The following is a 25,111-nucleotide window of genomic DNA, read 5'->3' as shown; positions in this document are numbered from 1 at the left end:
TATTATTAACATGTATACGTCATTGTCGATTCGACTAATCTGTTCTGTGTCGCGTAACTGACATATAAAAATCTATATTTTAACTGTGTTTTTTTTAGATAAATTATTATTATACCAGTGATTTTACTGTTTAACGCCTTTTAAAGTCTAGTTTTAGATAGATTACTCTTAACAATACTTTATTTTTCACTGTCATCTGTCAAATAGGCTTTTCGATAGAGTATTGAATTTTATAGAACTACTAAGAAGCGTCTATAATGGTCCTATAGTAGTAGCTTTTTAGTAAGTTCAGAGTGCAGGTGTTAATAATTCCATACAATTAGAATATTCGAGAATAAACTCCACAAGTTAAAAAATAAACCAAATTGAACTAGACACCATTGTTGCCATAATTGCGGCCAAATAGTTATCTATTGTCGAATGGACATTATATAAAATATGTGACAAAAATCCTTTACCAAAGGTTTATGAATAAGACGAGATTTTGACATTGATTACAGAATGTACTGAGATTTAAAACATACTAGAATATCCATGGTAGGTAAGATTTATTTCCTTTAAACGACAACAATAGCTAAACTAAGCAATTTTTAATGAAAACATTCTGATAAAATTAGGTTAAAATAAATCAATTAACATAAAAACCGTCTCGGAACTTATTTGTTGACATAAAAATACGATATAATGTTGCAATTTTCTAATCATTTCATAATTAACAGGGAAATATACATATGTAAAAGCTCAATTCATTCTGTAACAGCCGCACTACGGCTTTTTTCTGCGATATTATTTTATACTAATTTCATTATAAGTATTAGTCTAGCATTTAGTTTAAATCGCGGAAAAAACTCGAGTGCGGCGTTAACTTAAATCACAACGCGGTTAATAACCGCAAATTAACGTACGTACTCGTACGTTATGTGGGCCCGTTGGCGAATAGTTTGTCAAGCCCCGCCCCTTCGGCTGATTCGACGGCGCTACGCGGTTTCTCTTTAGGTACATTCATCGCTGGTAGATTTAGTATGAACACTTCCCTCTTGAATAATTGGCCTACATTTCTTCCGATCAGCTAGAAAAAGAAAAAGCGGGTGACATTGATATAGTGGCAATGAAAGCCAGTAACTATTTAATGGAGGCCGCCCATTCTTTCCGTATCTACCTCAAGAATCACAGCGCAGTCCGAAAGCCCAAACCGGAGCGGAAGCCGAATAAGGCGGTGATATGGGTCGCTAAGGAGTACCCGAAGTGGCAACATATCATTTTGAGTCTTTGACTCTCAAGGAGTTAAATGGGGTAACTATACTGTTATAACGTAATTAGTTTCGCTTGATTTATTTATTGTGTCCTCAAACATTGTGCAAAGCAATTTAAGATTAGCGTGCGATTATCCCTTTGTCTATGTGCGCATTTAACACTCGCTCGTACGGTGAACGTACATTGTGAAAACCGGCCGAAGTCTGATCGACTACTTGTCTATTAGAAAAAACATACGGTCACGAAAGAGATAGAAATCTGTGGCTAAGACCTCAAAGTTTATACTGCCATTGGCATTGTCAAACATTGTAAAGAATTAACAAAAATGAGATTAAAAAAAACATTTCAAATTTTATATACACACAAAAATTAGTTGGGAATTAATTTATTCAAATTACAATTAAAAGGAAATATAAAAATATATCCAGTTAAAGTGAGTTGACGAAAGCTTGACGGGAAGTTAGAAAACACATTAACGTCTTCGTCTAAGTTTTTTAATGGCAATAATAACGAAAAGTTATATTTGTGAAAATTATTTAAATAGTAACTTATTAGTTCTAACCTCGTAACGCTTATTGGTATAAAAAATTATATAAAAACTGTTTATTTTATACCATATTTATATGTATATATTCAACATCAAATCATTATGATTGAAGCCTTCAGGTCTCCCCGATAACAAAGTATTATCAACAAAACTTTCTGCTATAAACGATCTTAAAAAATATATGAAAAGAGTGATGCCATTCGTTCAAGCCACAAGAGATAATCTACAAAAGATTGGTCCCGAAGCACTCTCTGTTGCCTTGCCCTTTGATGAGGCCCAACTGCTTGAAGATAACAAACAATATCTGCTGAATACTTTGGATGTAAGTATTTGTAGGCTTAATATTTACTGCTTCGTATAAATTATTTATATTATCAGTAGAAAATATAATATGTTTATATGAAAAGATGTCGAGATGGGCTAGCTTAAATAATCTACAATGAAATTGTATTTATATTATTTAAGCATGTAAATTAATAAAACTAACGATGCGATATTAATGTTCATATTACTTCGAGTATTTATAATGAAGTTAATTTTTTATAGCTTAGTCTGTTTCGAAGGACCAAAATAATTCTTTGACAATTTAAATAATCATTTAACGCATTAGTAACATTTTTAAAGTTTTGAATATTTCTTAATGCATACAGTTATACACCGGACTTAAGCGATAGGCTGCTATGTCGGGGTTCCATTTTGAATTTTTAGTATGTTTGTAATCGGGACCTAAAGAAAACAAGAATTAAGAAAAAAAATGTTTTTTTTTATTTGAACCACATAATTAGGACAAACATGATATAAATTGACATACATACGTTAATATAAAAACAATTTACATTACTATGAATAAAATAACATAAACCGAAGTTATTTTATCGTAGGCGTCGTCGAATGCCGCCTGAAGACCTATTTTCTTTGCTTTTATAACAGTTAAGACTGTTGTTGATTCCGATAGGTCTTTGCCAAATCACAGCATTTTTATTTTCGATTAAAAGTCTTTGATAATATTTAGTTAAAACTCGTGTTCTCTTGTTAGGTGAAAATTACAAATTTCTAGTAATTATAACATAATTGAAGATAAATCAATAATATTCACTGCGTACGTAAAACAATTCTACCCAAAACACGTTTGAACTTGTCGTTAACCAAAACGGACAGTAGAATGGGTAAACGAAAAACCTGTACTTTATTGTATACGGATCGTCTAAAAAAAACAATTTGTTACAAGACTTTACGTTTTACGTCATCGGAGATTTGTTTAAATAATTGGATTATTGTATAATTTTCTGAATCAACAGCTTGACGCAATCGAAGTCAAACATACAAACAGTCCTGATACTCCAGAAAAAACGATAGAAGACTGTGCGCCTGGTAGTCCACATGTCAACTTTATTGCGGAACCTGGACTTACAGTGACCTTTACCAACCCCACACCGATGAGTGGATTGTTTACCATTTCTGTGACCCTGGTAGATGGGGATACGGTTGAGAAGATTAAAGCCAAGATCGCTAAAGAGATTAAGGCTATTAAAGGTTAGTAAAAAAATTGGTTAAAATAAATCCAAGGTTATAGTCACCAGTAATACTCATTTTCAGTGGATTAGTGTTTTAACTATTCTAGGAAATATTCTCTAAGGATTCACTTGTTTGTTTGTATTATAATAATATAATATTTGTGTATTTGTAAATAAATAATGCAAGTAAAATTTGATAAAGTTAGTTCTATTGAAATATAAACGCAATTTTTTACACAACTCTTGAAAATATTTTTTTATTAACTTTCAGACATAAATGCTCTAAAGCTGTGGCAATATCTTGATCCGGCGTTAGGTCCTCGCAAGATTCCAGTAGCAGGCGATCACGTGACAAAATGCGCGGAACTCGTCAATGGCGATGGTATACGCGTACACGTGGAAGCGTCGCGTATAGAACTCGTTCAGAACGGAACGAATATTGACGTCGGCTTACAGTTTGTGTATACTTATGATAAGTGATTGTTTTCAGAAATATATTTATTTATTTTTATAATAAGTGTTTTATTTTGTTAGTCCTTTATTTGTTTAGAGATTTTAATGCTTCGAAAAGTGGTAAGAAACGTAAGAAAAGTTTCTAAAATTCTTTGTACAATTTTATTAAAAAAATAATCTTTGTTTTTACGGGTAAGTTTAGAAATTTATTGGTTAGTTTATTTGTTGTAAGCACAAATACAGTTGTGAATTTCCAACATGCCTTTAGGCACATCAATGTGTAAGTAAGCATTTTGCGAATGTATATGCATCTGCATAAAGTATTTAATGACGAAATATAGTATTGCCATCAGAAGAGCTATAGATTTACGTTTTGTTCATTTCTGTCTCATCACATTAGTCATCAAGAATTCAAATAAACCAAAAAAAATCGCTTTAAATAATTTATATATGGTAATTGCGCACACTTAAACACACACACATATTGCGTAAAACACCGACATATTGAGTATAACACTAGATTCGCATTGTGATGATATTTTTTTACTTTCTATCGAATCGATTACGAGTGCATTACAGCAGTCGGACAGACTTGGTCGTGTATCTCATGTTAAATGTTTTATTAAAATTTGATTATATAGTCGCAAGGAGTTATAATTGGTTAAAAAATAAAAGAGTTGCAATTTTATATTATATTTAAATAACATATAAACGTTCATTCACATAAAAATGTTTAACATCGCGAAAACGATATGGCGGCGATCAACGGCGGTCGCTGGCTATGCGAACACAAATAAAAAAAACGATTTCCATAGCTGTGATTTAGGGCTGATCCTTGATTTACCACAAACAATTTGATTAAACAAAATACAGTGTAATCTGTATAACTCGCACCTCGTTAAATCGACATCCTCAGTGAGACGCAAAAAAATTGCCATTCCTTTCCGCTGAACCTTTTAAGTGTGCGGTATCTCGAATTATTTAGACGTTGCTACTCGAACAAAATGTTATTTCCCTACGAAATATTGATAATACATATTTATACTCTCTAAAAACGGACAAGTCGGAGTTAATAAAATATATTGACGTCTTACTTGGCATTCCCCGAAATAATAACAATTAAAAAGAATGTTCGGGGTTCGGAGTATTGTTATTGTCATTGTACGTAGTTTAAATCAAAATAACGGATTTGTTTAGTGTACAGTTTACTTCATTAATATGTAAAAATATATACAACAAAACTTATTTGAATTGTGATTCAAATTCGACTCTACAAATGGAAAAATACACATAGAAATCGCGGCTTCGTATGTCGAAATTTCAGCAGTCAAATCATATGTATCTAAGTTCTTGTTAAGTTGAAAATCTCGTTAGCTCTTGACATTCGAGTTATAGAGATTCCATTGTATTACTAAATTTATTTAAAATGCAAAATTAATCTACTATTTCGAGGCGACATGAGTGAAAAATTGTAACTGCCTTTGACTTTGAATAAAATTCTTGCTTAATAAGTAAGAAAATATATTTTGGAATGTCGTGAATAAGGATCATAAAGTAGCATTTAGGTCGTAACTCAGTCTTTGTGTTTCTCACGATACCATAAATATGTCTATTGTGAAAAAGGCACTAAATAGAACCAAAAAACATACACAAAACACGTGCTACAACCTAAAAGAAATGGCCACAAAAAAATTCACCAATATTGACTTAGACAAACCCTTCATCCATCCACGCAGGTTTGCGTACTAAAAAGACTTTTTATTGCCATAAAACACTTCTTATAACATAAATAATATAAATGCATTTGAATGCTGTGAAAACTCCGCTCTTGGCATTCATGGTCATGCAACATTAAGGCAATAAAGTAAAAAATGATTATGTTATTTAGAAAAGTCCTTCCAGTCACGAGAGTCAGGCCTCTTTACTGACATAACTATATCTGATGAGAATCAAGCAATAACTTTTATATACCTGTTTTGTTAAATAATTATTATATATATAAAAAAAAAATAATGGAATTCTTAATTTGAATATTTTTTGCGAATTTATTTATCTATGGCGTACAACTTTTAAAATACATACGTGTTCACACATTTTACATAGAAATCTCATCATCTGTCTAGTAATATAATCAACGGTATTATTTTTATAGGAACGTTCATGTGATATATAAAACTAAAACATAATTTCAGTTAAAAAAAAGAATTCAATCAAATCACACTTATATACATAAATGAATGAAATCCCAAGAGGGAGGCTTCGCCTTCCAATTTAAAAAAAAATTCAAAAGTACGAATTTATCGTTAAAATTGAAGATCTATGTAAAATCTATGTTCTAAGTAAATAAAACATTTATATATTTAATTTTAATGCGCTCTGTCGCCGTATAGTTCCTAATACTTTTCCATATTCGCGTTCGCATTTACCTCTAAAATTAAGTAAATCCTCGAATAATCATAATTAATTGGTTAGCTTGCTTTACCTAGACTTTTTAACACCTGAATCTACCAAAGTATTGTTAAGACTGCTGGCACGAGTTCACTTGCTTCTAAATAACACCGAGATATTTGACAAGATTTTAAAAACCATTTCAGCGTAATATTCACTAAAATACAAATTCAATTATTATTATCATAAACGCGCCAAAATGTTTTTTCTGGCCAAGATGGCGTCGCATGTCTCACTTGTAAACACATGAGGAATTATTGATATTTTTACTCATATAAATACGTATTATGAATCTATAAAAAAACCAGCAAATAAAACTCCATGATAGTATTAATATTAAACAAGATATTATTAACATGCATACGTCATTGTCGATTCGACTAATCTGTTCTGTGTCGCGTAACTGACATATAAAAATCTATATTTTAACTGTGTTTTTTTTAGATAAATTATTACTTTACCAGTGATTTTACTCTTTAACGCCTTTTAAAGTCATGTTTTAGATAGATTACTCTTAACAATACTTTATTTTTCACTGTCATCTGTCAAATAGACTTTTCGATAGAGTATTGAATTTTATAGAACTACTAAGAAGCGTCTACAATGGTCCTATAGTATATAGAAGTAGTTTTTTAGTAAGTTCAGAGTGCAGGTGTTAATAATTCCATACAATTAGAATATTCGAGAATAAACTCCACAAGTTAAAAAATAAACCAAATTTAACTAGACACCATTGTTGCCATAATTGCGGCCAAATAGTTATCTATTATCGAATGGACATTATATAAAATATATGACAAAAATCCTTTACCAAAGGTTTATGAATAAGACGAGATTTTGACATTGATTACAGAATGTACTGAGATTTAAAACATACTAGAATATCCATGGTAGGTAAGATTTATTTCCTTTAAACGACAACAATAGCTAAACTAAGCAATTTTTAATGAAAACATTCTGATAAAATAAGGTTAAAATAAATCAATTAACATAAAAACCGTCTCGGAACTTATTTGTTGACATAAAAATACGATATAATGTTGCAATTTTCTAATCATTTCATAATTAACAGGGATATATACATATGTAAAAGCTCAATTCATTCTGTAACAGCCGCACTACGGCTTTTTTCTGCGATATTATTTTATACTAATTACAATATAAGTATTAGTCTAGCATTTAGTTTAAATCGCGGAAGAAACTCGAGTGCGGCGTTAACTTAAATCAGAACGCGGTTATGGTATTAATACCCGCAAATTAACGTACGTACTCGTACGTTATGTGGGCCCGTTGGCGAATAGTTTGTCAAGCCCCGCCCCTTCGGCTGATTCGACGGCGACACGCGGTTTCTCTTTAGGTACATTCATCGCTGGTAGATTAAGTATGAACACTTCCTTCTTGAATAATTGGCCTACATTTATTCCGATCAGCTAGAAAAAAAGCGGGTGACATTGATATAGTGGCAATGAAAGCCAGTAACTATTTAATGGAGGCCGCCCATTCTTTCCGTATCTACCTCAAGAATCACTGCGCAGTCCGAAAGCCTAAAAAAGGCGAAGCGCCCAAACCGGAGCGGAAGCCGAATAAGGCGGTGATATGGGTCGCTAAGGAGTACCCGAAGTGGCAACATATCATTTTGAGTACTCTCAAGGAGTTAAATGGGGTAACTATACTGTTATAACGTAATTAGTTTCGCTTGATTTATTTATTGTGTCCTCAAACATTGTGCAAAGCAATTTAAGATTAGCGTGCGATTATCCCTTTGTCTATGTGCGCATTTAACACTCGCTCGTACGGTTTACTGTATGTACGTTACATTGTGAAAACCGGCCGAAGTCTGATCGACTATCTGTCTATTAGAAAAAACATACGGTCACGAAAGAGATAGAAATCTGTGGCTAAGACCTCAAAGTTTATACTGCCATTGGCATTGTCAAACATTGTAAAGAATTAACAAAAATGAGATTAAAAAAAACATGTCAAACTTTATATACACACAAAAATTAGTTGGGAATTAATTTATTCAAATTACAATTTAAAGGAAATATAAAAATATATCCAGTTAAAGTGAGTTGACGAAAGCTTGACGGGAAGTTAGAAAACACATTAACGTCTTCGTCTAAGTTTTTTAATGGCAATAATAACGAAAAGTTATATTTGTGAAAATTATTTAAATAGTATATATATATATATACCTTATGCAACCTTGTAACCCTACCAATTGGTATAAAAAATTATATAAAAACTGTTTATTTTATACCATACTTATATATATATATATATATATATATATATTCAACATCAAATCATTATGATTGCAGCCTTCAGGTCTCCCCGATAACAAAGTATTATCAACAAAACTTTCTGCTATAAACGATCTTAAAAAATATATGAAAAGAGTGATGCCATTCGTTCAAGCCACAAGAGATAATCTACAAAAGATTGGTCCCGAAGCACTCTCTGTTGCCTTGCCCTTTGATGAGGCCCAACTGCTTGAAGATAACAAACAATATCTGCTGAATACTTTGGATGTAAGTATTTGTAGGCTTAATATTTACCGCTTCGTATAAATTACTTATATTATCAGTAGAAAATATAATATGTTTATATGAAAAGATGTCAAGATGGGCTAGCTTAAATAATCTACAATTAAATTGTATTCATATTATTTAAGCATGTAAATTAATAAAAGTAACGATGCGATATTAATGTTCATATTACTTCGAGTATTTATTATGAAGTTAATTTTTTATAGCTTAGTCTGTTTCGAAGGACCAAAATAATTCTTTGACAATTTAAATAATCATTTAACGCATTAGTAACATTTTTAAAGTTTTGAATATTTCTTAATGCATACAGTTATACACCGGACTTAAACGATAGGCTGCTATGTCGGGGTTCCATTTTGAATTTTTAGTATGTTTGTAATCGGGACCTAAAGAAAACAAGAATTAAGAAGAAAATTGTTTTTATTTTATTTGAACCACATAATTAGGACAAACATGATATAAATTGACATACATACGTTAAAATATAAAAACAATTTACATTACTATGAATAAAATAACATAAACCGAAGTTATTTTATCGTAGGCGTCGTCGAATGCCGCCTGAAGACCTATTTTCTTTGCTTTTATAACAGTTAAGACTGTTGTTGATTCCGGTAGGTCTTTGCCAAATCACAGAATTTTTATTTTCGATTAAAAGTCTTTGATAATATTTAGTTAAAACTCGTGTTCTCTTGTTAGGTGAAAATTACAAATTTCTAGTAATTATAACATAATTAAAGATAAATCAATAATATTCACTGCGTACGTAAAACAATTCTACCCAAAACACGTTTGAACTTGTCGTTAACCAAAACGGACAGTAGAATGGGTAAACGAAAAACCTGTACTTTATTGTATACAGATAGTCTAAAAAAAAATCAATTTATTACAAAACTTTTTATCTGTCATCGGAGATTTGTTTAAATAATTGGATTATTGTATAATTTTCTGAATCAACAGCTTGGCGCAATCGAAGTCAAACATACATACAGTCCTGATACTCCAGAAAAAACGATAGAATACTGTGCGCCTGGTAGTCCACATGTCAACTTTATTGCGGTACCTGGACTTACAGTGACCTTCACCAACCCCACACCGATGAGTGGATTGTTTACCATTTCTGTGACCCTGGTAGATGGGGATACGGTTGAGAAGATTAAAGCCAAGATCGCTAAAGAGATTAAGGCTATTAAAGGTTAGTAAAAAAATTGGTTAAAATAAATCCAAAGTTATAGTCACCAGTAATACTCATTTTCAGTGGATTAGTGTTTTAACTGTTCTAGGAAATATTCTCTAAGGATTCACTTGGATTGACAGAGTGTTTGTGGCTTAAAAGCAAATGGGAGAATTTCTGTGTTTGTTTGTATTATAATAATATAATATTTGTGTGTAAATAAATAATGCAAGTAAAATTTGATAAAGTTAGTTCTATTGAAATATAAACGCAATTTTTTACACAACTCGACGTTTCTTCACAGCAGTCGTGGTCAGCGACTGCTACATGAACTTGTCAAATAAATTTGATATAAAGGTTATATATAGGCCATCTATTGCTGGGAAGTATAAAGCAGTCAGCTGTAATTTTTTAATTGTCTCACTATGTATTGTGTGTTAATTATTATGTATACGTTAGTTTACTGTCAAATTATTTGATTACGATAGTAAGAAATAACTATTAGTATGTAAATTTAAAATACAATTTATTTTAAACACACAAATACAGTATTTACAATATTTTTAACATGCATAGTATTAATATTAATAATTCAAAATGAATAAATAGAAAATTAAAACAAATTTGGTCCCTGTGGCAGCATTTCCTCGCTGTAGTGTGTGTGGTATATCTACCAGGCGCAAGCTTAAATCTTTAATTTAGTTAAATAACTATTATATCTATATAGTTAAATTGAAAACCCTGAAAATATTTTTTATTAACTTTCAGACATAAATGCTCTAAAGCTGTGGCGATATCTTGATCCGGCGTTAGGTCCTCGCAAGATTCCAGTAGCAGGCGATCACGTGACAAAATGCGCAGAACTCGTCAATGGCGATGGTATACGCGTACACGTGGAAGCGTCGCGTATAGAACTCGTTCAGAACGGAACAAATATTGACGTCGGCTTACAGTTTGTGTATACTTATGATAAGTGATTGTTTTCAGAAATATATTTATTTATTTTTATAATAAGTGTTTTATTTTGTTAGTCCTTTATTTGTTTAGAGATTTTAATGCTTCGAAAAGTGGTAAGAAACGTAAGAAAAGTTTCTAAAATTCTTTGAACAATTTTATTAAAAAAATAATCTTTGTTTTTACGGTCAAGTTTAGAAATTTATTGGTTAGTTTATTTGTTGTGAGCACTGAATACAGTTGTGAATTTCCAACATGCCTTTAGGCACATCAATGTGTAAGTAAGCATTTTGCGAATGTATATGCATCTGCATAAAGTATTTAATGACGAAATATAGTATTGCCATCAGAAGAGCTATAGATTTACGTTTTGTTCATTTCTGTCTCATCGCATTAGTAATCAAGAATTCAAATAAACAAAAAAAAAATCGCTTTAAATAATTTATATATGGTAATTGCGCACACTTAAACACACACACATATTGCGTAAAACACCGACATATTGAGTATAACACTAGATTGGCATTGTGATGATATTTTTTTACTTTCTATCGAATCGATTACGAGTGCATTACAGCAGTCGGACAGACTTTTCGTGTATCTCATGTTAAATGTTTTATTAAAATTTGATTATATAGTCGCAAGGAGTTAGTTATAATGGGTTAAGAAATAAAAGAGTTGCAATTTTATATTATATTCAAATAACATATAAACGTTTATTCACATAAAAATGTTTAACATCGCGAAAACGATATGGCGGCGATCAACGGCGGTCGCTGGCTATGCGAACACAAATAAAAAAAACGATTTCCATAGCTGTGATTTAGGGCTGATCCTTGATTTACCACAAACAATTTGATTAAACAAAATACAGTGTAATCTGTATAACTCGCACCTCTTTAAATCGACATCCTCAGTGAGTCGCAAAAAAAATTGCCATTCCTTTCCGCTGAACCTTTTAAGTGTGCGGTATCTCGAATTATTTAGACGTTGCTACTCGAACAAAATGTTATTTCCCTACGAAATATTGATAATACATATTTATACTCTCTAAAAACGGACAAGTCGGAGTTAATAAAATATATTGACGTCTTACTTGGCATACCCCGAAATAATAACAATTAAAAAGAATGTTCGGGGTTCGGAGTATTGTTATTGTCATTGTACGTAGTTTAAATCAAAATAACGGATTTGTTTAGTGTACAGTTTACTTCATTAATATGTAAAAATATATACAACAAAACTTATTTGAATTGTGATTCAAATTCGACTCTACAAATGGAAAAATACACATAGAAATCGCGGCTTCGTATGTCGAAATTTCAGCAGTCAAATCATATGTATCTAAGTTCTTGTTAAGTTGAAAATCTCGTTAGCATTTCCCTTGACATTCGAGTTATAGAGATTCCATTGTATTACTAAATTTATTTAAAATGCAAAATTAATCTACTATTTCGAGGCGACATGAGTGAAAAATTGTAACTGCCTTTGACTTTGAATAAAATTCTTGCTTAATAAGTAAGAAAATATATTTTGGAATGTCGTAAATAAGGATCATAAAGTAGCATTTAGGTCGTAACTCAGTCTTTGTGTTTCTCACGATACCATAAATATGTCTATTGTGAAAAAGGCACTAAATAGAACCAAAAAACTAAAAGAAATGGCCACAAAAAATTTCACCAATATTGACTTAGTTACTATTAAAAACCGAACAAACAAACCCTTCATCCATCCACGCAGGTTTGCGTACTATAAAGACTTTTTATTGCCATAAAACACTTCTTATAACATAAATAATATAAATGCATTTGAATGCTGTGAAAACTCCGCTCTTGGCATTCATGGTCATGCAACATTAAAGCAATAAAGTAAAAAATGATTATGTTATTTAGAAAAGTCCTTCCAGTCACGAAAATCAGGCCTCTTTACTGACATAACTATATCTGATTAGAATCAAGCAATAACTTTTATATTACCTGTTTTGTTAAATAATTATTATATATAAAAAAAAAATAATGGAATTCTTAATTTGAATATTTTTTGCGAATTTATTTATCTATGGCGTACAACTTTTAAAATACAGACATGTTCACACATATTACATAGAAATCTCATCATGTGTCTAGTAATATAATCAACGGTATTATTTTTATAGGAACGTTCATGTGATATATAAGACTAAAACATACATTCAGTTTAAAAAAAATATCAATCAAATCACACTTATATACATAAATGAATGAAATCCCAAGATTGGCTTCGCCTTCATATTAAAAAAAATTCAAAAGTACGAATTTATCGTTAAAATTGAAGATCTATGTAAAATCTATGTTCTAAGTAAATAAAACATTTATATGTCTAATTTTAATGCGCTCTGTCGCCGTATAGTTCCTAATACTTTTCCATATTCGCGTTCGCATTTACCTCTAAAATTAAGTAAATCCTCGAATACTCATAATTAATTGGTTAGCTTGCTTTACCTAGACTTTTTAACACCTGAATCTACCAAAGTATTGTTAAGACTGCTGGCACGAGTTCACCTGCTTCTAAATAACACCGAGATATTTGACAAGATTTTAAAAACCATTTCAGCGTAATATTCACTAAAATACAAATTCAATTCTTATTATCATAAACGCGCCAAAATGTTTTTTCTGGCCAAGATGGCGTCGCATGACTCACTTGTAAACACATGAGGAATTATTGAGATTTTTACTCATATAAATACGTATTATGAATCTATAAAAAAAACCAGCAAATAAAACTCCATGATAGTATTAATATTAAACAAGATATTATTAACATGCATACGTCATTGTCGATTCGACTAATCTGTTCTGTGTCGCTTAACTGACATATAAAAATCTATATTTTAACTGTGTTTTTTTTAGATAAATTATTATTATACCAGTGATTTTACTGTTTAACGCCTTATAAAGTCTAGTTTTAGATAGATTACTCTTAACAATACTTTATTTTTCACTGTCATCTGTCAAATAGGCTTTTCGATAGAGTATTGAATTTTATAGAACTACTAAGAAGCGTCTATAATGGTCCTATAGTAGTAGCTTTTTAGTAAGTTCAGAGTGCAGGTGTTAATAATTCCATACAATTAGAATATTCGAGAATAAACTCCACAAGTTAAAAAATAAACCAAATTGAACTAGACACCATTGTTGCCATAATTGCGGCCAAATAGTTATCTATTGTCGAATGGACATTATATAAAATATGTGACAAAAATCCTTTACCAAAGGTTTATGAATAAGACGAGATTTTGACATTGATTACAGAATGTACTGAGATTTAAAACATACTAGAATATCCATGGTAGGTAAGATTTATTTCCTTTAAACGACAACAATAGCTAAACTAAGCAATTTTTAATGAAAACATTCTGATAAAATTAGGTTAAAATAAATCAATTAACATAAAAATCGTCTCGGAACTTATTTGTTGACATAAAAATACGATATAATGTTGCAATTTTCTAATCATTTCATAATTAACAGGGACATATACATATGTAAAAGCTCAATTCATTCTGTAACAGCCGCACTACGGCTTTTTTCTGCGATATTATTTTATACTAATTTCAATATAAGTATTAGTCTAGCATTTAGTTTAAATCGCGGAAAAAACTCGAGTGCGGCGTTAACTTAAATCAGAACGCGGTTATGGTATTAATACCCGCAAATTAACGTACGTACTCGTACGTTATGTGGGCCCGTTGGCGAATAGTTTGTCAAGCCCCGCCCCTTCGGCTGATTAGACGGCGCTACGCGGTTTCTCTTTAGGTACATTCATCGCTGGTAGATTAAGTATGAACACTTCCTTCTTGAATAATTGGCCTACATTTATTCCGATCAGCTAGAAAAAAAAGCGGGTGACATTGATATATTGGCAATGAAAGCCAGTAACTATTTAATGGAGGCCGCCCATTCTTTCCGTATCTACCTCAAGAATCACTGCGCAGTCCGAAAGCCTAAAAAAGGCGAAGCGCCCAAACCGGAGCGGAAGCCGAATAAGGCGGTGATATGGGTCGCTAAGGAGTACCCGAAGTGGCAACATATGATTTTGAGTACTCTCAAGGAGTTAAATGGGGTAACTATACTGTTATAACGTAATTAGTTTCGCTTGATTTATTTATTGTGTCCTCAAACATTGTGCAAAGCAATTTAAGATTAGCGTGCGATTATCCCTTTGTCTATGTGCGCATTTAACACTCGCTCGTACGGTTTACTGTATGTACGTTACATTGTGAAAACCGGCCGAAGTCTGATCGACTACTTGTCTATTATAAAAAACATACGGTCACGAAAGAGATAGAAATCTGTGGCTAAGACCTCAAAGTTTATACTGCCATTGGCATTGTCAAACATTGTAAAGAATTAACAAAAATGAGATTAAAAAAAACATGTCAAACTTTATATACACACAAAAATTAGTTGGGAATTAATTTATTCAAATTACAATTAAAAGGAAATATAAAAATATATCCAGTTAAAGTGAGTTGACGAAAGCTTGACGGGAAGTTATAAAACACATTAACGTCTTCGTCTAAGTTTTTTAATGGCAATAACAACGAAAAGTTATATTTGTGAAAATTATTTAAATAGTAACTTATTAGTTCTAACCTCGTAACGCTTATTGGTATAAAAAATTATATAAAAACTGTTTATTTTATACCATACTTATATGTATATATTCAACATCAAATCATTATGATTGAAGCCTTCAGGTCTCCCCGATAACAAAGTATTATCAACAAAACTTTCTGCTATAAACGATCTTAAAAAATATATGAAAAGAGTGATGCCATTCGTTCAAGCCACAAGAGATAATCTACAAAAGATTGGTCCCGAAGCACTCTCTGTTGCCTTGCCCTTTGATGAGGCCCAACTGCTTGAAGATAACAAACAATATCTGCTGAATACTTTGGATGTAAGTATTTGTAGGCTTAATATTTACTGCTTCGTATAAATTATTTATATTATCAGTAGAAAATATAATATGTTTATATGAAAAGATATCAAGATTGGCTAGCTTAAATAATCTACAATTACATTGTATTTATATTATTTAAGCAGGTAAATTAATAAAACTAACGATGCGATATTAATGTTCATATTACTTCGAGTATTTATTATGAAGTTAATTTTTTATAGCTTAGTCTGTTTCGAAGGACCAAAATAATTCTTTGACAATTTAAATAATCATTTAACGCATTAGTAACATTTTTAAAGTTTTGAATATTTTATTAATGCATACAGTTATATACCGGTATGTCGGTAGTATGTTTGTAATCGGGACCTAAAGAAAACAAGAATTAAGAAGAAAAATGTTTTTATTTTATTTGAACCACATAATTAGGACAAACAGGATATTAATTGACATACATACGTTAAAATATAAAAACAATTTACATTACTATGAATAAAATAACATAAACCGAAGTTATTTTATCGTAGGCGTCGTCGAATGCCGCCTGAAGACCTATTTTCTTTTCTTTTATAACAGTTAAGACTGTTGTTGATTCTGGTAGGTCTTTGCCAAATCACAGCATTTTTATTTTCGATTAAAAGTCTTTGATAATATTTAGTTAAAACTCGTGTTCTCTTGTTACGTGAAAATTACAAATTTCTAGTAATTATAACATAATTGAAGATAAATCAATAATATTCACTGCGTACGTAAAACAATTCTACCCAAAACACGTTTGAACTTGTCGTTAACCAAAATGGACAGTTTATTGTATACAGATCGTCTAAAAAAAACATTTTGTTACAAGACTTTATACGTCATCGGAGATTTGTTTAAATAATTGGATTATTGTATAATTTTCTGAATCAACAGCTTGACGCAATCGAAGTCAAACATACAGACAGTCCTGATACTCCAGAAAAAACGATAGAAGACTGTGCGCCTGGACTTACAGTGACCTTCACCAACCCCACACCGATGAGTGGATTGTTTACCATTTCTGTGACCCTGGTAGATGGGGATACGGTTGAGAAGATTAAAGCCAAGATCGCTAAAGAGATTAAGGCTATTAAAGGTTAGTAAAAAAAATTGGTTAAAATAAATCCAAGCTTATAGTCACCAGTAATACTCATTTTCAGTGGATTAGTGTTTTAACTATTCTAGGAAATATTCTCTAAGGATTCACTTGGATTGACAGAGTGTTTGTGGCTTAAAAGCAAATAGGACAATTTCTGTGTTTGTTTGTATTATAATAATTATAATATTTGTGTATTTGTAAATAAATAATGCAAGTAAAATTTGATAAAGTTAGTTCTATTGAAATATAAACGCAATTTTTTACACACCTCTTGAAAATATTTTTTATTAACTTTCAGACATAAATGCTCTAAAGCTGTGGCGATATCTTGATCCGTCGTTAGGTCCTCGCAAGATTCCAGTAGCAGGCGATCACGTGACAAAATGCGCGGAACTCGTCAATGGCGATGGTATACGCGTACACGTGGAAGCGTCGCGTATAGAACTCGTTCAGAACGGAACGAATATTGACGTCGGCTTACAGTTTGTGTATACTTATGATAAGTGATTGTTTTCAGAAATATATTTATTTATTTTTATAATAAGTGTTTTATTTTGTTAGTCCTTTATTTGTTTAGAGATTTTAATGCTTCGAAAAGTGGTAAGAAACGTAAGAAAAGTTTCTAAAATTCTTTGTACAATTTTATTAAAAAAATAATCTTTGTTTTTACGGTTAAGTTTAGAAATTTATTGGTTTGTTTATTTGTTGTGAGCACTGAATACAGTTGTGAATTTCCAACATGCCTTTAGGAACATCAATGTGTAAGTAAGCATTTTGCGAATGTATATGCATCTGCATAAAGTATTTAATGACGAAATATAGTATTGCCATCAGAAGAGCTATAGATTTACGTTTTGTTCATTTCTGTCTCATCACATTAGTAATCAAGAATTCAAATAAACCAAAAAAAATCGCTTTAAATAATTTATATATGGTAATTGCGCACACTTAAACACACACACATATTGCGTAAAACACCGACATATTGAGTATAACACTAGATTCGCATTGTGATGATATTTTTTTACTTTCTATCGAATTAGTTTTACGTTAGTAACTGTAATGGTAGAAAATAAGGTTAAAGTAAAAATCGATTACGAGTGCTTTACAGCAGTCGGACAGACTTGGTCGTGTATCTCATGTTAAATGTTTTATTAAAATTTGATTATATAGTCGCAAGGAGTTATAATGGGTTAAGAAATAAAAGAGTTGCAATTTTATATTATATTTAAATAACATATAAACGTTCATTCACATAAAAATGTTTAACATCGCGAAAACGATATGGCGGCGATCCCCGGCGGTCGCAGGCTATGCGAATGCGAAATACCTAAATAATCCAATATTTACACACTTATATAATACAAACACATATAAAAAAAACGATTTCCATAGCTGTGATTTAGGGCTGATCCTTGATTTACCACAAACAATTTGATTAAACAAAATACAGTGTAATCTGTATAACTCGCACCTCGTTAAATCGACATCCTCAGTGAGTCGCAAAAAAATTGCCATTCCTTTCCGCTGAACCTTTTAAGTGTGCGGTATCTCGAATTATTTAGACGTTGCTACTCGAACAAAATATTATTTCCCTACGAAATATAGATAATACATATTTATACTCTCTAAAAACGGACAAGTCGGAGTCAATAAAATATATTGACGTCTTACTTGGCATTCCCCGAAGTAATAACAATTAAAAAGAATGTTCGGGGTTCGGAGTATTGTTATTGTCATTGTACGTAGTTTAAATCAAAATAACGGATTTGTTTAGTGTACAGTTTACTTCATTAATATGTAAAAATATATACAACAAAACTTATTTGAATTGTGATTCAAATTCGACTCTACAAATGGAAAAATACACATAGAAATCGCGGCTTCGTATGTCGAAATTTCAACAGACAAATCATATGTATCTAAGTTCTTGTTAAGTTGAAAATTTCGTTAGCATTTCCCTTGACATTCGAGTTATAGAGATTCCATTGTATTACTAAATTTATTTAAAATGCAAAATCAATCTACTATTTCGAGACGACAAACATGAGTGAAAAATTGTAACTGCCTTTGACTTTGAATAAAATTCTTGCTTAATAAGTAAGAAAATATATTTTGGAATGTCGTGAATAAGGATCATAAAGTAGCATTTAGGTCGTAACTCAGTCTTTGTGTTTCTCACGATACCATAAATATGTCTATTGTGAAAAAGGCACTAAATAGAACCAAAAAACTAAAAGAAATGGCCACAAAAAATTTCACCAATATTGACTTAGACAAACCCTTCATCCATCCACGCAGGTTTGCGTACTATAAAGACTTTTTATTGCCATAAAACACTTCTTATAACATAAATAATATAAATGCATTTGAATGCTGTGAAAACTCCGCTCTTGGCATTCATGGTCATGCAACATTAAAGCAATAAAGTAAAAAATGATTATGTTATTTAGAAAAGTCCTTCCAGTCACGAGAATCAGGCCTCTTTACTGACATAACTATATCTGATGAGAATCAAGCAATAACTTTTATATTCCTGTTTTGTTAAATAATTATTATATATATAAAAAAAATTAATGGAATTCTTAATTTGAATATTTTTTGCGAATTTATTTATCTATGGCGTACAACTTTTAAAATACATACGTGTTCACACATTTTACATAGAAATCTCATCATCTGTCTAGTAATATAATCAACGGTATTATTTTTATAGGAACGTTCATGTGATATATAAAACTAAAACATACGTTCAGTTTAAAAAAGAATTCAATCAAATCACACTTATATACATAAATGAATGAAATCCCAAGATTTCATATTAAAAAAAAATTCAAAAGTACGAATTTATCGTTAAAATTGAAGATCTATGTAAAATCTATGTTCTAAGTAAATAAAACATTTATATGTTTAATTTTAATGCGCTCTGTCGCCGTATAGTTCCTAATACTTTTCCATATTCGCGTTCGCATTTACCTCTAAAATTAAGTAAATCCTCGAATACTCATAATTAATTGGTTAGCTTGCTTTACCTAGACTTTTTAACACCTGAATCTACCAAAGTATTGTTAAGACTGCTGGCACGAGTTCACCTGCTTCTAAATAACACCGACAAGATTTTAAAAACCATTTCAGCGTAATATTCACTAAAATACAAATTCAATTCTTACTATCATAAACGCGCCAAAATGTTTTTTCTGGCCAAGATGGCGTCGCATGACTCACTGTAAACACATGAGGAATTATTGAGATTTTTACTCATATAAATACGTATTATGAATCTATAAAAAAAACCAGCAAATAAAACTCCATGATAGTATTAATATTAAACAAGATATTATTAACATGTATACGTCATTGTCGATTCGACTAATCTGTTCTGTGTCGCGTAACTGACATATAAAAATCTATATTTTAACTGTGTTTTTTTTAGATAAATTATTATTATACCAGTGATTTTACTGTTTAACGCCTTTTAAAGTCTAGTTTTAGATAGATTACTCTTAACAATACTTTATTTTTCACTGTCATCTGTCAAATAGGCTTTTCGATAGAGTATTGAATTTTATAGAACTACTAAGAAGCGTCTATAATGGTCCTATAGTAGTAGCTTTTTAGTAAGTTCAGAGTGCAGGTGTTAATAATTCCATACAATTAGAATATTCGAGAATAAACTCCACAAGTTAAAAAATAAACCAAATTGAACTAGACACCATTGTTGCCATAATTGCGGCCAAATAGTTATCTATTGTCGAATGGACATTATATAAAATATGTGACAAAAATCCTTTACCAAAGGTTTATGAATAAGACGAGATTTTGACATTGATTACAGAATGTACTGAGATTTAAAACATACTAGAATATCCATGGTAGGTAAGATTTATTTCCTTTAAACGACAACAATAGCTAAACTAAGCAATTTTTAATGAAAACATTCTGATAAAATTAGGTTAAAATAAATCAATTAACATAAAAATCGTCTCGGAACTTATTTGTTGACATAAAAATACGATATAATGTTGCAATTTTCTAATCATTTCATAATTAACAGGGACATATACATATGTAAAAGCTCAATTCATTCTGTAACAGCCGCACTACGGCTTTTTTCTGCGATATTATTTTATACTAATTTCAATATAAGTATTAGTCTAGCATTTAGTTTAAATCGCGGAAAAAACTCGAGTGCGGCGTTAACTTAAATCAGAACGCGGTTATGGTATTAATACCCGCAAATTAACGTACGTACTCGTACGTTATGTGGGCCCGTTGGCGAATAGTTTGTCAAGCCCCGCCCCTTCGGCTGATTAGACGGCGCTACGCGGTTTCTCTTTAGGTACATTCATCGCTGGTAGATTAAGTATGAACACTTCCTTCTTGAATAATTGGCCTACATTTCTTCCGATCAGCTAGAAAAAAAAGCGGGTGACATTGATATAGTGGCAATGAAAGCCAGTAACTATTTAATGGAGGCCGCCCATTCTTTCCGTATCTACCTCAAGAATCACTGCGCAGTCCGAAAGCCTAAAAAAGGCGAAGCGCCCAAACCGGAGCGGAAGATTCATATGATTTTGAGTACTCTTAAGGAGTTAAATGGGGTAACTATACTGTTATAACGTAATTAGTTTCGCTTGATTTATTTATTGTGTCCTCAAACATTGTGCAAAGCAATTTAAGATTAGCGTGCGATTATCCCTTTGTCTATGTGCGCATTTAACACTCGCTCGTACGGTGAACGTACATTGTGAAAACCGGCCGAAGTCTGATCGACTACTTGTCTATTAGAAAAAACACACGGTCACGAAAGAGATAGAAATCTGTGGCTAAGACCTCAAAGTTTATACTGCCATTGGCATTGTTAAACATTGTAAAGAATTAACAAAAATGAGATTAAAAAAAACATGTCAAACTTTATATACACACAAAAATTAGTTGGGAATTAATTTATTCAAATTACAATTAAAAGGAAATATAAAAATATATCCAGTTAAAGTGAGTTTACGAAAGCTTGACGGGAAGTTAGAAAACACATTAACGTCTTCGTCTAAGTTTTTAATGGCAATAATAACGAAAAGTTATATTTGTGAAAATTATTTAAATAGTAACTTATTAGTTCTAACCTCGTAACGCTTATTGGTATAAAAAATTATATAAAAACTGTTTATTTTATACCATATATATATGTATATAATCATCAAATCATTATGATTGCAGCCTTCAGGTCTCCCCGATAACAAAGTATTATCAACAAAACTTTCTGCTATAAACGATCTTAAAAAATATATGAAAAGAGTGATGCCATTCGTTCAAGCCACAAGAGATAATCTACAAAAGATTGGTCCCGAAGCCCTCTCTGTTGCCTTGCCCTTTGATGAGGCCCAACTGCTTGAAGATAACAAACAATATCTGCTGAATACTTTGGGTGTAAGTATTTGTAGGCCAAATATTTACTGCTTCGTATAAATTATTTATATTATCAGTAGAAAATATAATATGTTTATATGAAAAGATGTCAAGATGGGCTAGCTTAAATAATCTACAATTACATTGTATTTATATTATTTAAGCATGTAAATTAATAAAAGTAACGATGCGATATTAATGTTCATATTACTTCGAGTATTTATTATGAAGTTAATTTTTTATAGCTTAGTCTGTTTTGAAGGACCAAAATAATTCTTTGACAATTTAAATAATCATTTAACGCATTAGTAACATTTTTAAAGTTTTGAATATTTCTTAATGCATACAGTTATACACCGGACTTAAACGATAGGCTGCTATGTCGGGGTTCCATTTTGAATTTTTAGTATGTTTGTAATCGGGACCTAAAGAAAACAAGAATTAAGAAGAAAAATGTTTTTATTTTATTTGAACCACATAATTAGGACAAACATGATATAAATTGACATACATACGTTAAAATATAAAAACAATATACATTACTATGAATAAAATAACATAAACCGAAGTTATTTTATCGTAGGCGTCGTCGAATGCCGCCTGAAGACCTATTTTCTTTGCTTTTATAACAGTTAAGACTGTTGTTGATTCCGGTAGGTCTTTGCCAAATCACAGCATTTTTATTTTCGATTAAACGTCTTTGATAATATTTAGTTAAAACTCGTGTTCTCTTGTTAGGTGAAAATTACAAATTTCTAGTAATTATAACATATTTAAAGATAAATCAATAATATTCACTGCGTACGTAAAACAATTCTACCCAAAACACGTTTGAACTTGTCGTTAACCAAAACGGACAGTAGAATGGGTAAACGAAAAACCTGTACTTTATTGTATACAGATAGTCTAAAAAAAAAACAATTTATTACAAAACTTTTTATCTGTCATCGGAGATTTGTTTAAATAATTGGATTATTGTATAATTTTCTGAATCAACAGCTTGACGCAATCGAAGTCAAACATACATACAGTCCTGATACTCCAGAAAAAACGATAGAAGACTGTGCGCCTGGTAGTCCACATGTCAACTTTATTGCGGTACCTGGACTTACAGTGACCTTCACCAACCCCACACCGATGAGTGGATTGTTTACCATTTCTGTGACCCTGGTAGATGGGGATACGGTTGAGAAGATTAAAGCCAAGATCGCTAAAGAGATTAAGGCTATTAAAGGTTAGTAAAAAAAATTGGTTAAAATAAATCCAAAGTTATAGTCACCAGTAATACTCATTTTCAGTGGATTAGTGTTTTAACTGTTCTAGGAAATATTCTCTAAGGATTCACTTGGATTGACAGAGTGTTTGTGGCTTAAAAGCAAATGGGAGAATTTCTGTGTTTGTTTGTATTATAATAATATAATATTTGTGTGTAAATAAATAATGCAAGTAAAATTTGATAAAGTTAGTTCTATTGAAATATAAACGCAATTTTTTACACAACTCGACGTTTCTTCACAGCAGTCGTGGTCAGCGACTGCTACATGAACTTGTCAAATAAATTTGATATAAAGGTTATATATAGGCCATCTATTGCTGGGAAGTATAAAGCAGTCAGCTGTAATTTTTTAATTGTCTCACTATGTATTGTGTGTTAATTATTATGTATACGTTAGTTTACTGTCAAATTATTTGATTACGATAGTAAGAAATAACTATTAGTATGTAAATTTAAAATACAATTTATTTTAAACACACAAATACAGTATTTACAATATTTTTAACATGCATAGTATTAATATTAATAATTCAAAATGAATAAATAGAAAATTAAAACAAATTTGGTCCCTGTGGCAGCATTTCCTCGCTGTAGTGTGTGTGGTATATCTACCAGGCGCAAGCTTAAATCTTTAATTTAGTTAAATAACTATTATATCTATATAGTTAAATTGAAAACCCTGAAAATATTTTTTATTAACTTTCAGACATAAATGCTCTAAAGCTGTGGCGATATCTTGACCCGGCGTTAGGTCCTCGCAAGATTCCAGTAGCAGGCGATCACGTGACAAAATGCGCGGAACTCGTCAATGGCGATGGTATACGCGTACACGTGGAAGCGTCGCGTATAGAACTCGTTCAGAACGGAACGAATATTGACGTCGGCTTACAGTTTGTGTATACTTATGATAAGTGATTGTTTTCAGAAATATATTTATTTATTTTTATAATAAGTGTTTTATTTTGTTAGTCCTTTATTTGTTTAGAGATTTTAATGCTTCGAAAAGTGGTAAGAAACGTAAGAAAAGTTTCTAAAACTCTTTGAACAATTTTATTAAAAAAATAATCTTTGTTTTTACGGTCAAGTTTAGAAATTTATTGGTTAGTTTATTTGTTGTGAGCACTGAATACAGTTGTGAATTTCCAACATGCCTTTAGGCACATCAATGTGTAAGTAAGCATTTTGCGAATGTATATGCATCTACATAAAGTATTTAATGACGAAATATAGTATTGCCATCAGAAGAGCTATAGATTTACGTTTTGTTCATTTCTGTCTCATCGCATTATGTGTATGTGTGTGTATCTCATGTTAAATGTTTTATTAAAATTTGATTATATAGTCGCAAGGAGTTATAATGGGTTAAAAAATAAAAGAGCTGCAATTTTATATTATATTTAAATAATATATAAACGTTTATTGACATAAAAATGTTTAACATCGCGAAAACGATATGGCGGCGATCCCCGGCGGTC

At 31.1% G+C, this 25,111-nt stretch overlaps 3 protein-coding genes across 4 annotated transcripts; all 3 read left to right on the top strand.

Annotated features, from left to right (window-relative positions):
* The first annotated feature begins 1,278 nt into the window (after positions 1-1,278).
* LOC123712184 (leucine--tRNA ligase, cytoplasmic-like) lies at positions 1,279-3,826 on the top strand. The gene is made up of 4 exons (XM_045665171.1): positions 1,279-1,293; positions 1,914-2,123; positions 3,100-3,334; positions 3,587-3,826. The coding sequence occupies exons 2-4, from the start codon at positions 1,983-1,985 to the stop codon at positions 3,793-3,795; spliced, it is 585 nt and encodes a 194-aa protein (XP_045521127.1). The 5' UTR covers positions 1,279-1,293; positions 1,914-1,982; the 3' UTR covers positions 3,796-3,826.
* A 3,836-nt stretch (positions 3,827-7,662) lies between these two features.
* Positions 7,663-8,786, top strand: LOC123712205 (leucine--tRNA ligase, cytoplasmic-like). The gene is made up of 2 exons (XM_045665202.1): positions 7,663-7,879; positions 8,538-8,786. The coding sequence occupies exons 1-2, from the start codon at positions 7,682-7,684 to the stop codon at positions 8,784-8,786; spliced, it is 447 nt and encodes a 148-aa protein (XP_045521158.1). The 5' UTR covers positions 7,663-7,681.
* A 6,014-nt stretch (positions 8,787-14,800) lies between these two features.
* LOC123712176 (leucine--tRNA ligase, cytoplasmic-like) lies at positions 14,801-24,582 on the top strand. Of its 2 annotated transcripts, none has more exons than XM_045665160.1 (4): positions 14,801-14,997; positions 15,628-15,837; positions 23,360-23,594; positions 24,343-24,582. In XM_045665160.1, the coding sequence occupies exons 1-4, from the start codon at positions 14,821-14,823 to the stop codon at positions 24,549-24,551; spliced, it is 831 nt and encodes a 276-aa protein (XP_045521116.1). In that variant the 5' UTR covers positions 14,801-14,820; the 3' UTR covers positions 24,552-24,582. The 2 variants fall into 2 exon arrangements, with proteins under 2 accessions (XP_045521116.1, XP_045521117.1); XM_045665161.1 differs by lacking the exons at positions 23,360-23,594; positions 24,343-24,582 and adding exons at positions 16,750-16,951; positions 17,253-17,492.
* Positions 24,583-25,111: the final 529 nt, after the last annotated feature.

This window comes from Pieris brassicae, chromosome 7 (assembly GCF_905147105.1).
Source record: "Pieris brassicae chromosome 7, ilPieBrab1.1, whole genome shotgun sequence".
NCBI classification, from domain to species: domain Eukaryota; kingdom Metazoa; phylum Arthropoda; class Insecta; order Lepidoptera; family Pieridae; genus Pieris; species Pieris brassicae.
This window is presented reverse-complemented; position numbering and strand designations above follow the sequence as displayed.

Excerpts from the sequence above, each read along its gene's own strand:
- LOC123712176 (XM_045665160.1), top strand. The coding sequence starts at position 14,821 with ATGGAGGCCGCCCATTCTTTCCGTATCTACCTCAAGAATCACTGCGCA. Across the intron at positions 15,838-23,359 it reads ATCTGCTGAATACTTTGGAT|CTTGACGCAATCGAAGTCAA; the intron begins GTAAGTATTTGT and ends CTGAATCAACAG. Across the intron at positions 23,595-24,342 it reads AGAGATTAAGGCTATTAAAG|ACATAAATGCTCTAAAGCTG; the intron begins GTTAGTAAAAAA and ends ATTAACTTTCAG.
- LOC123712184 (XM_045665171.1), top strand. The coding sequence starts at position 1,983 with ATGAAAAGAGTGATGCCATTCGTTCAAGCCACAAGAGATAATCTACAA. Across the intron at positions 2,124-3,099 it reads ATCTGCTGAATACTTTGGAT|CTTGACGCAATCGAAGTCAA; the intron begins GTAAGTATTTGT and ends CTGAATCAACAG. Across the intron at positions 3,335-3,586 it reads AGAGATTAAGGCTATTAAAG|ACATAAATGCTCTAAAGCTG; the intron begins GTTAGTAAAAAA and ends ATTAACTTTCAG.
- LOC123712205 (XM_045665202.1), top strand. The coding sequence starts at position 7,682 with ATGAAAGCCAGTAACTATTTAATGGAGGCCGCCCATTCTTTCCGTATC. Across the intron at positions 7,880-8,537 it reads CTCTCAAGGAGTTAAATGGG|CCTTCAGGTCTCCCCGATAA; the intron begins GTAACTATACTG and ends TTATGATTGCAG.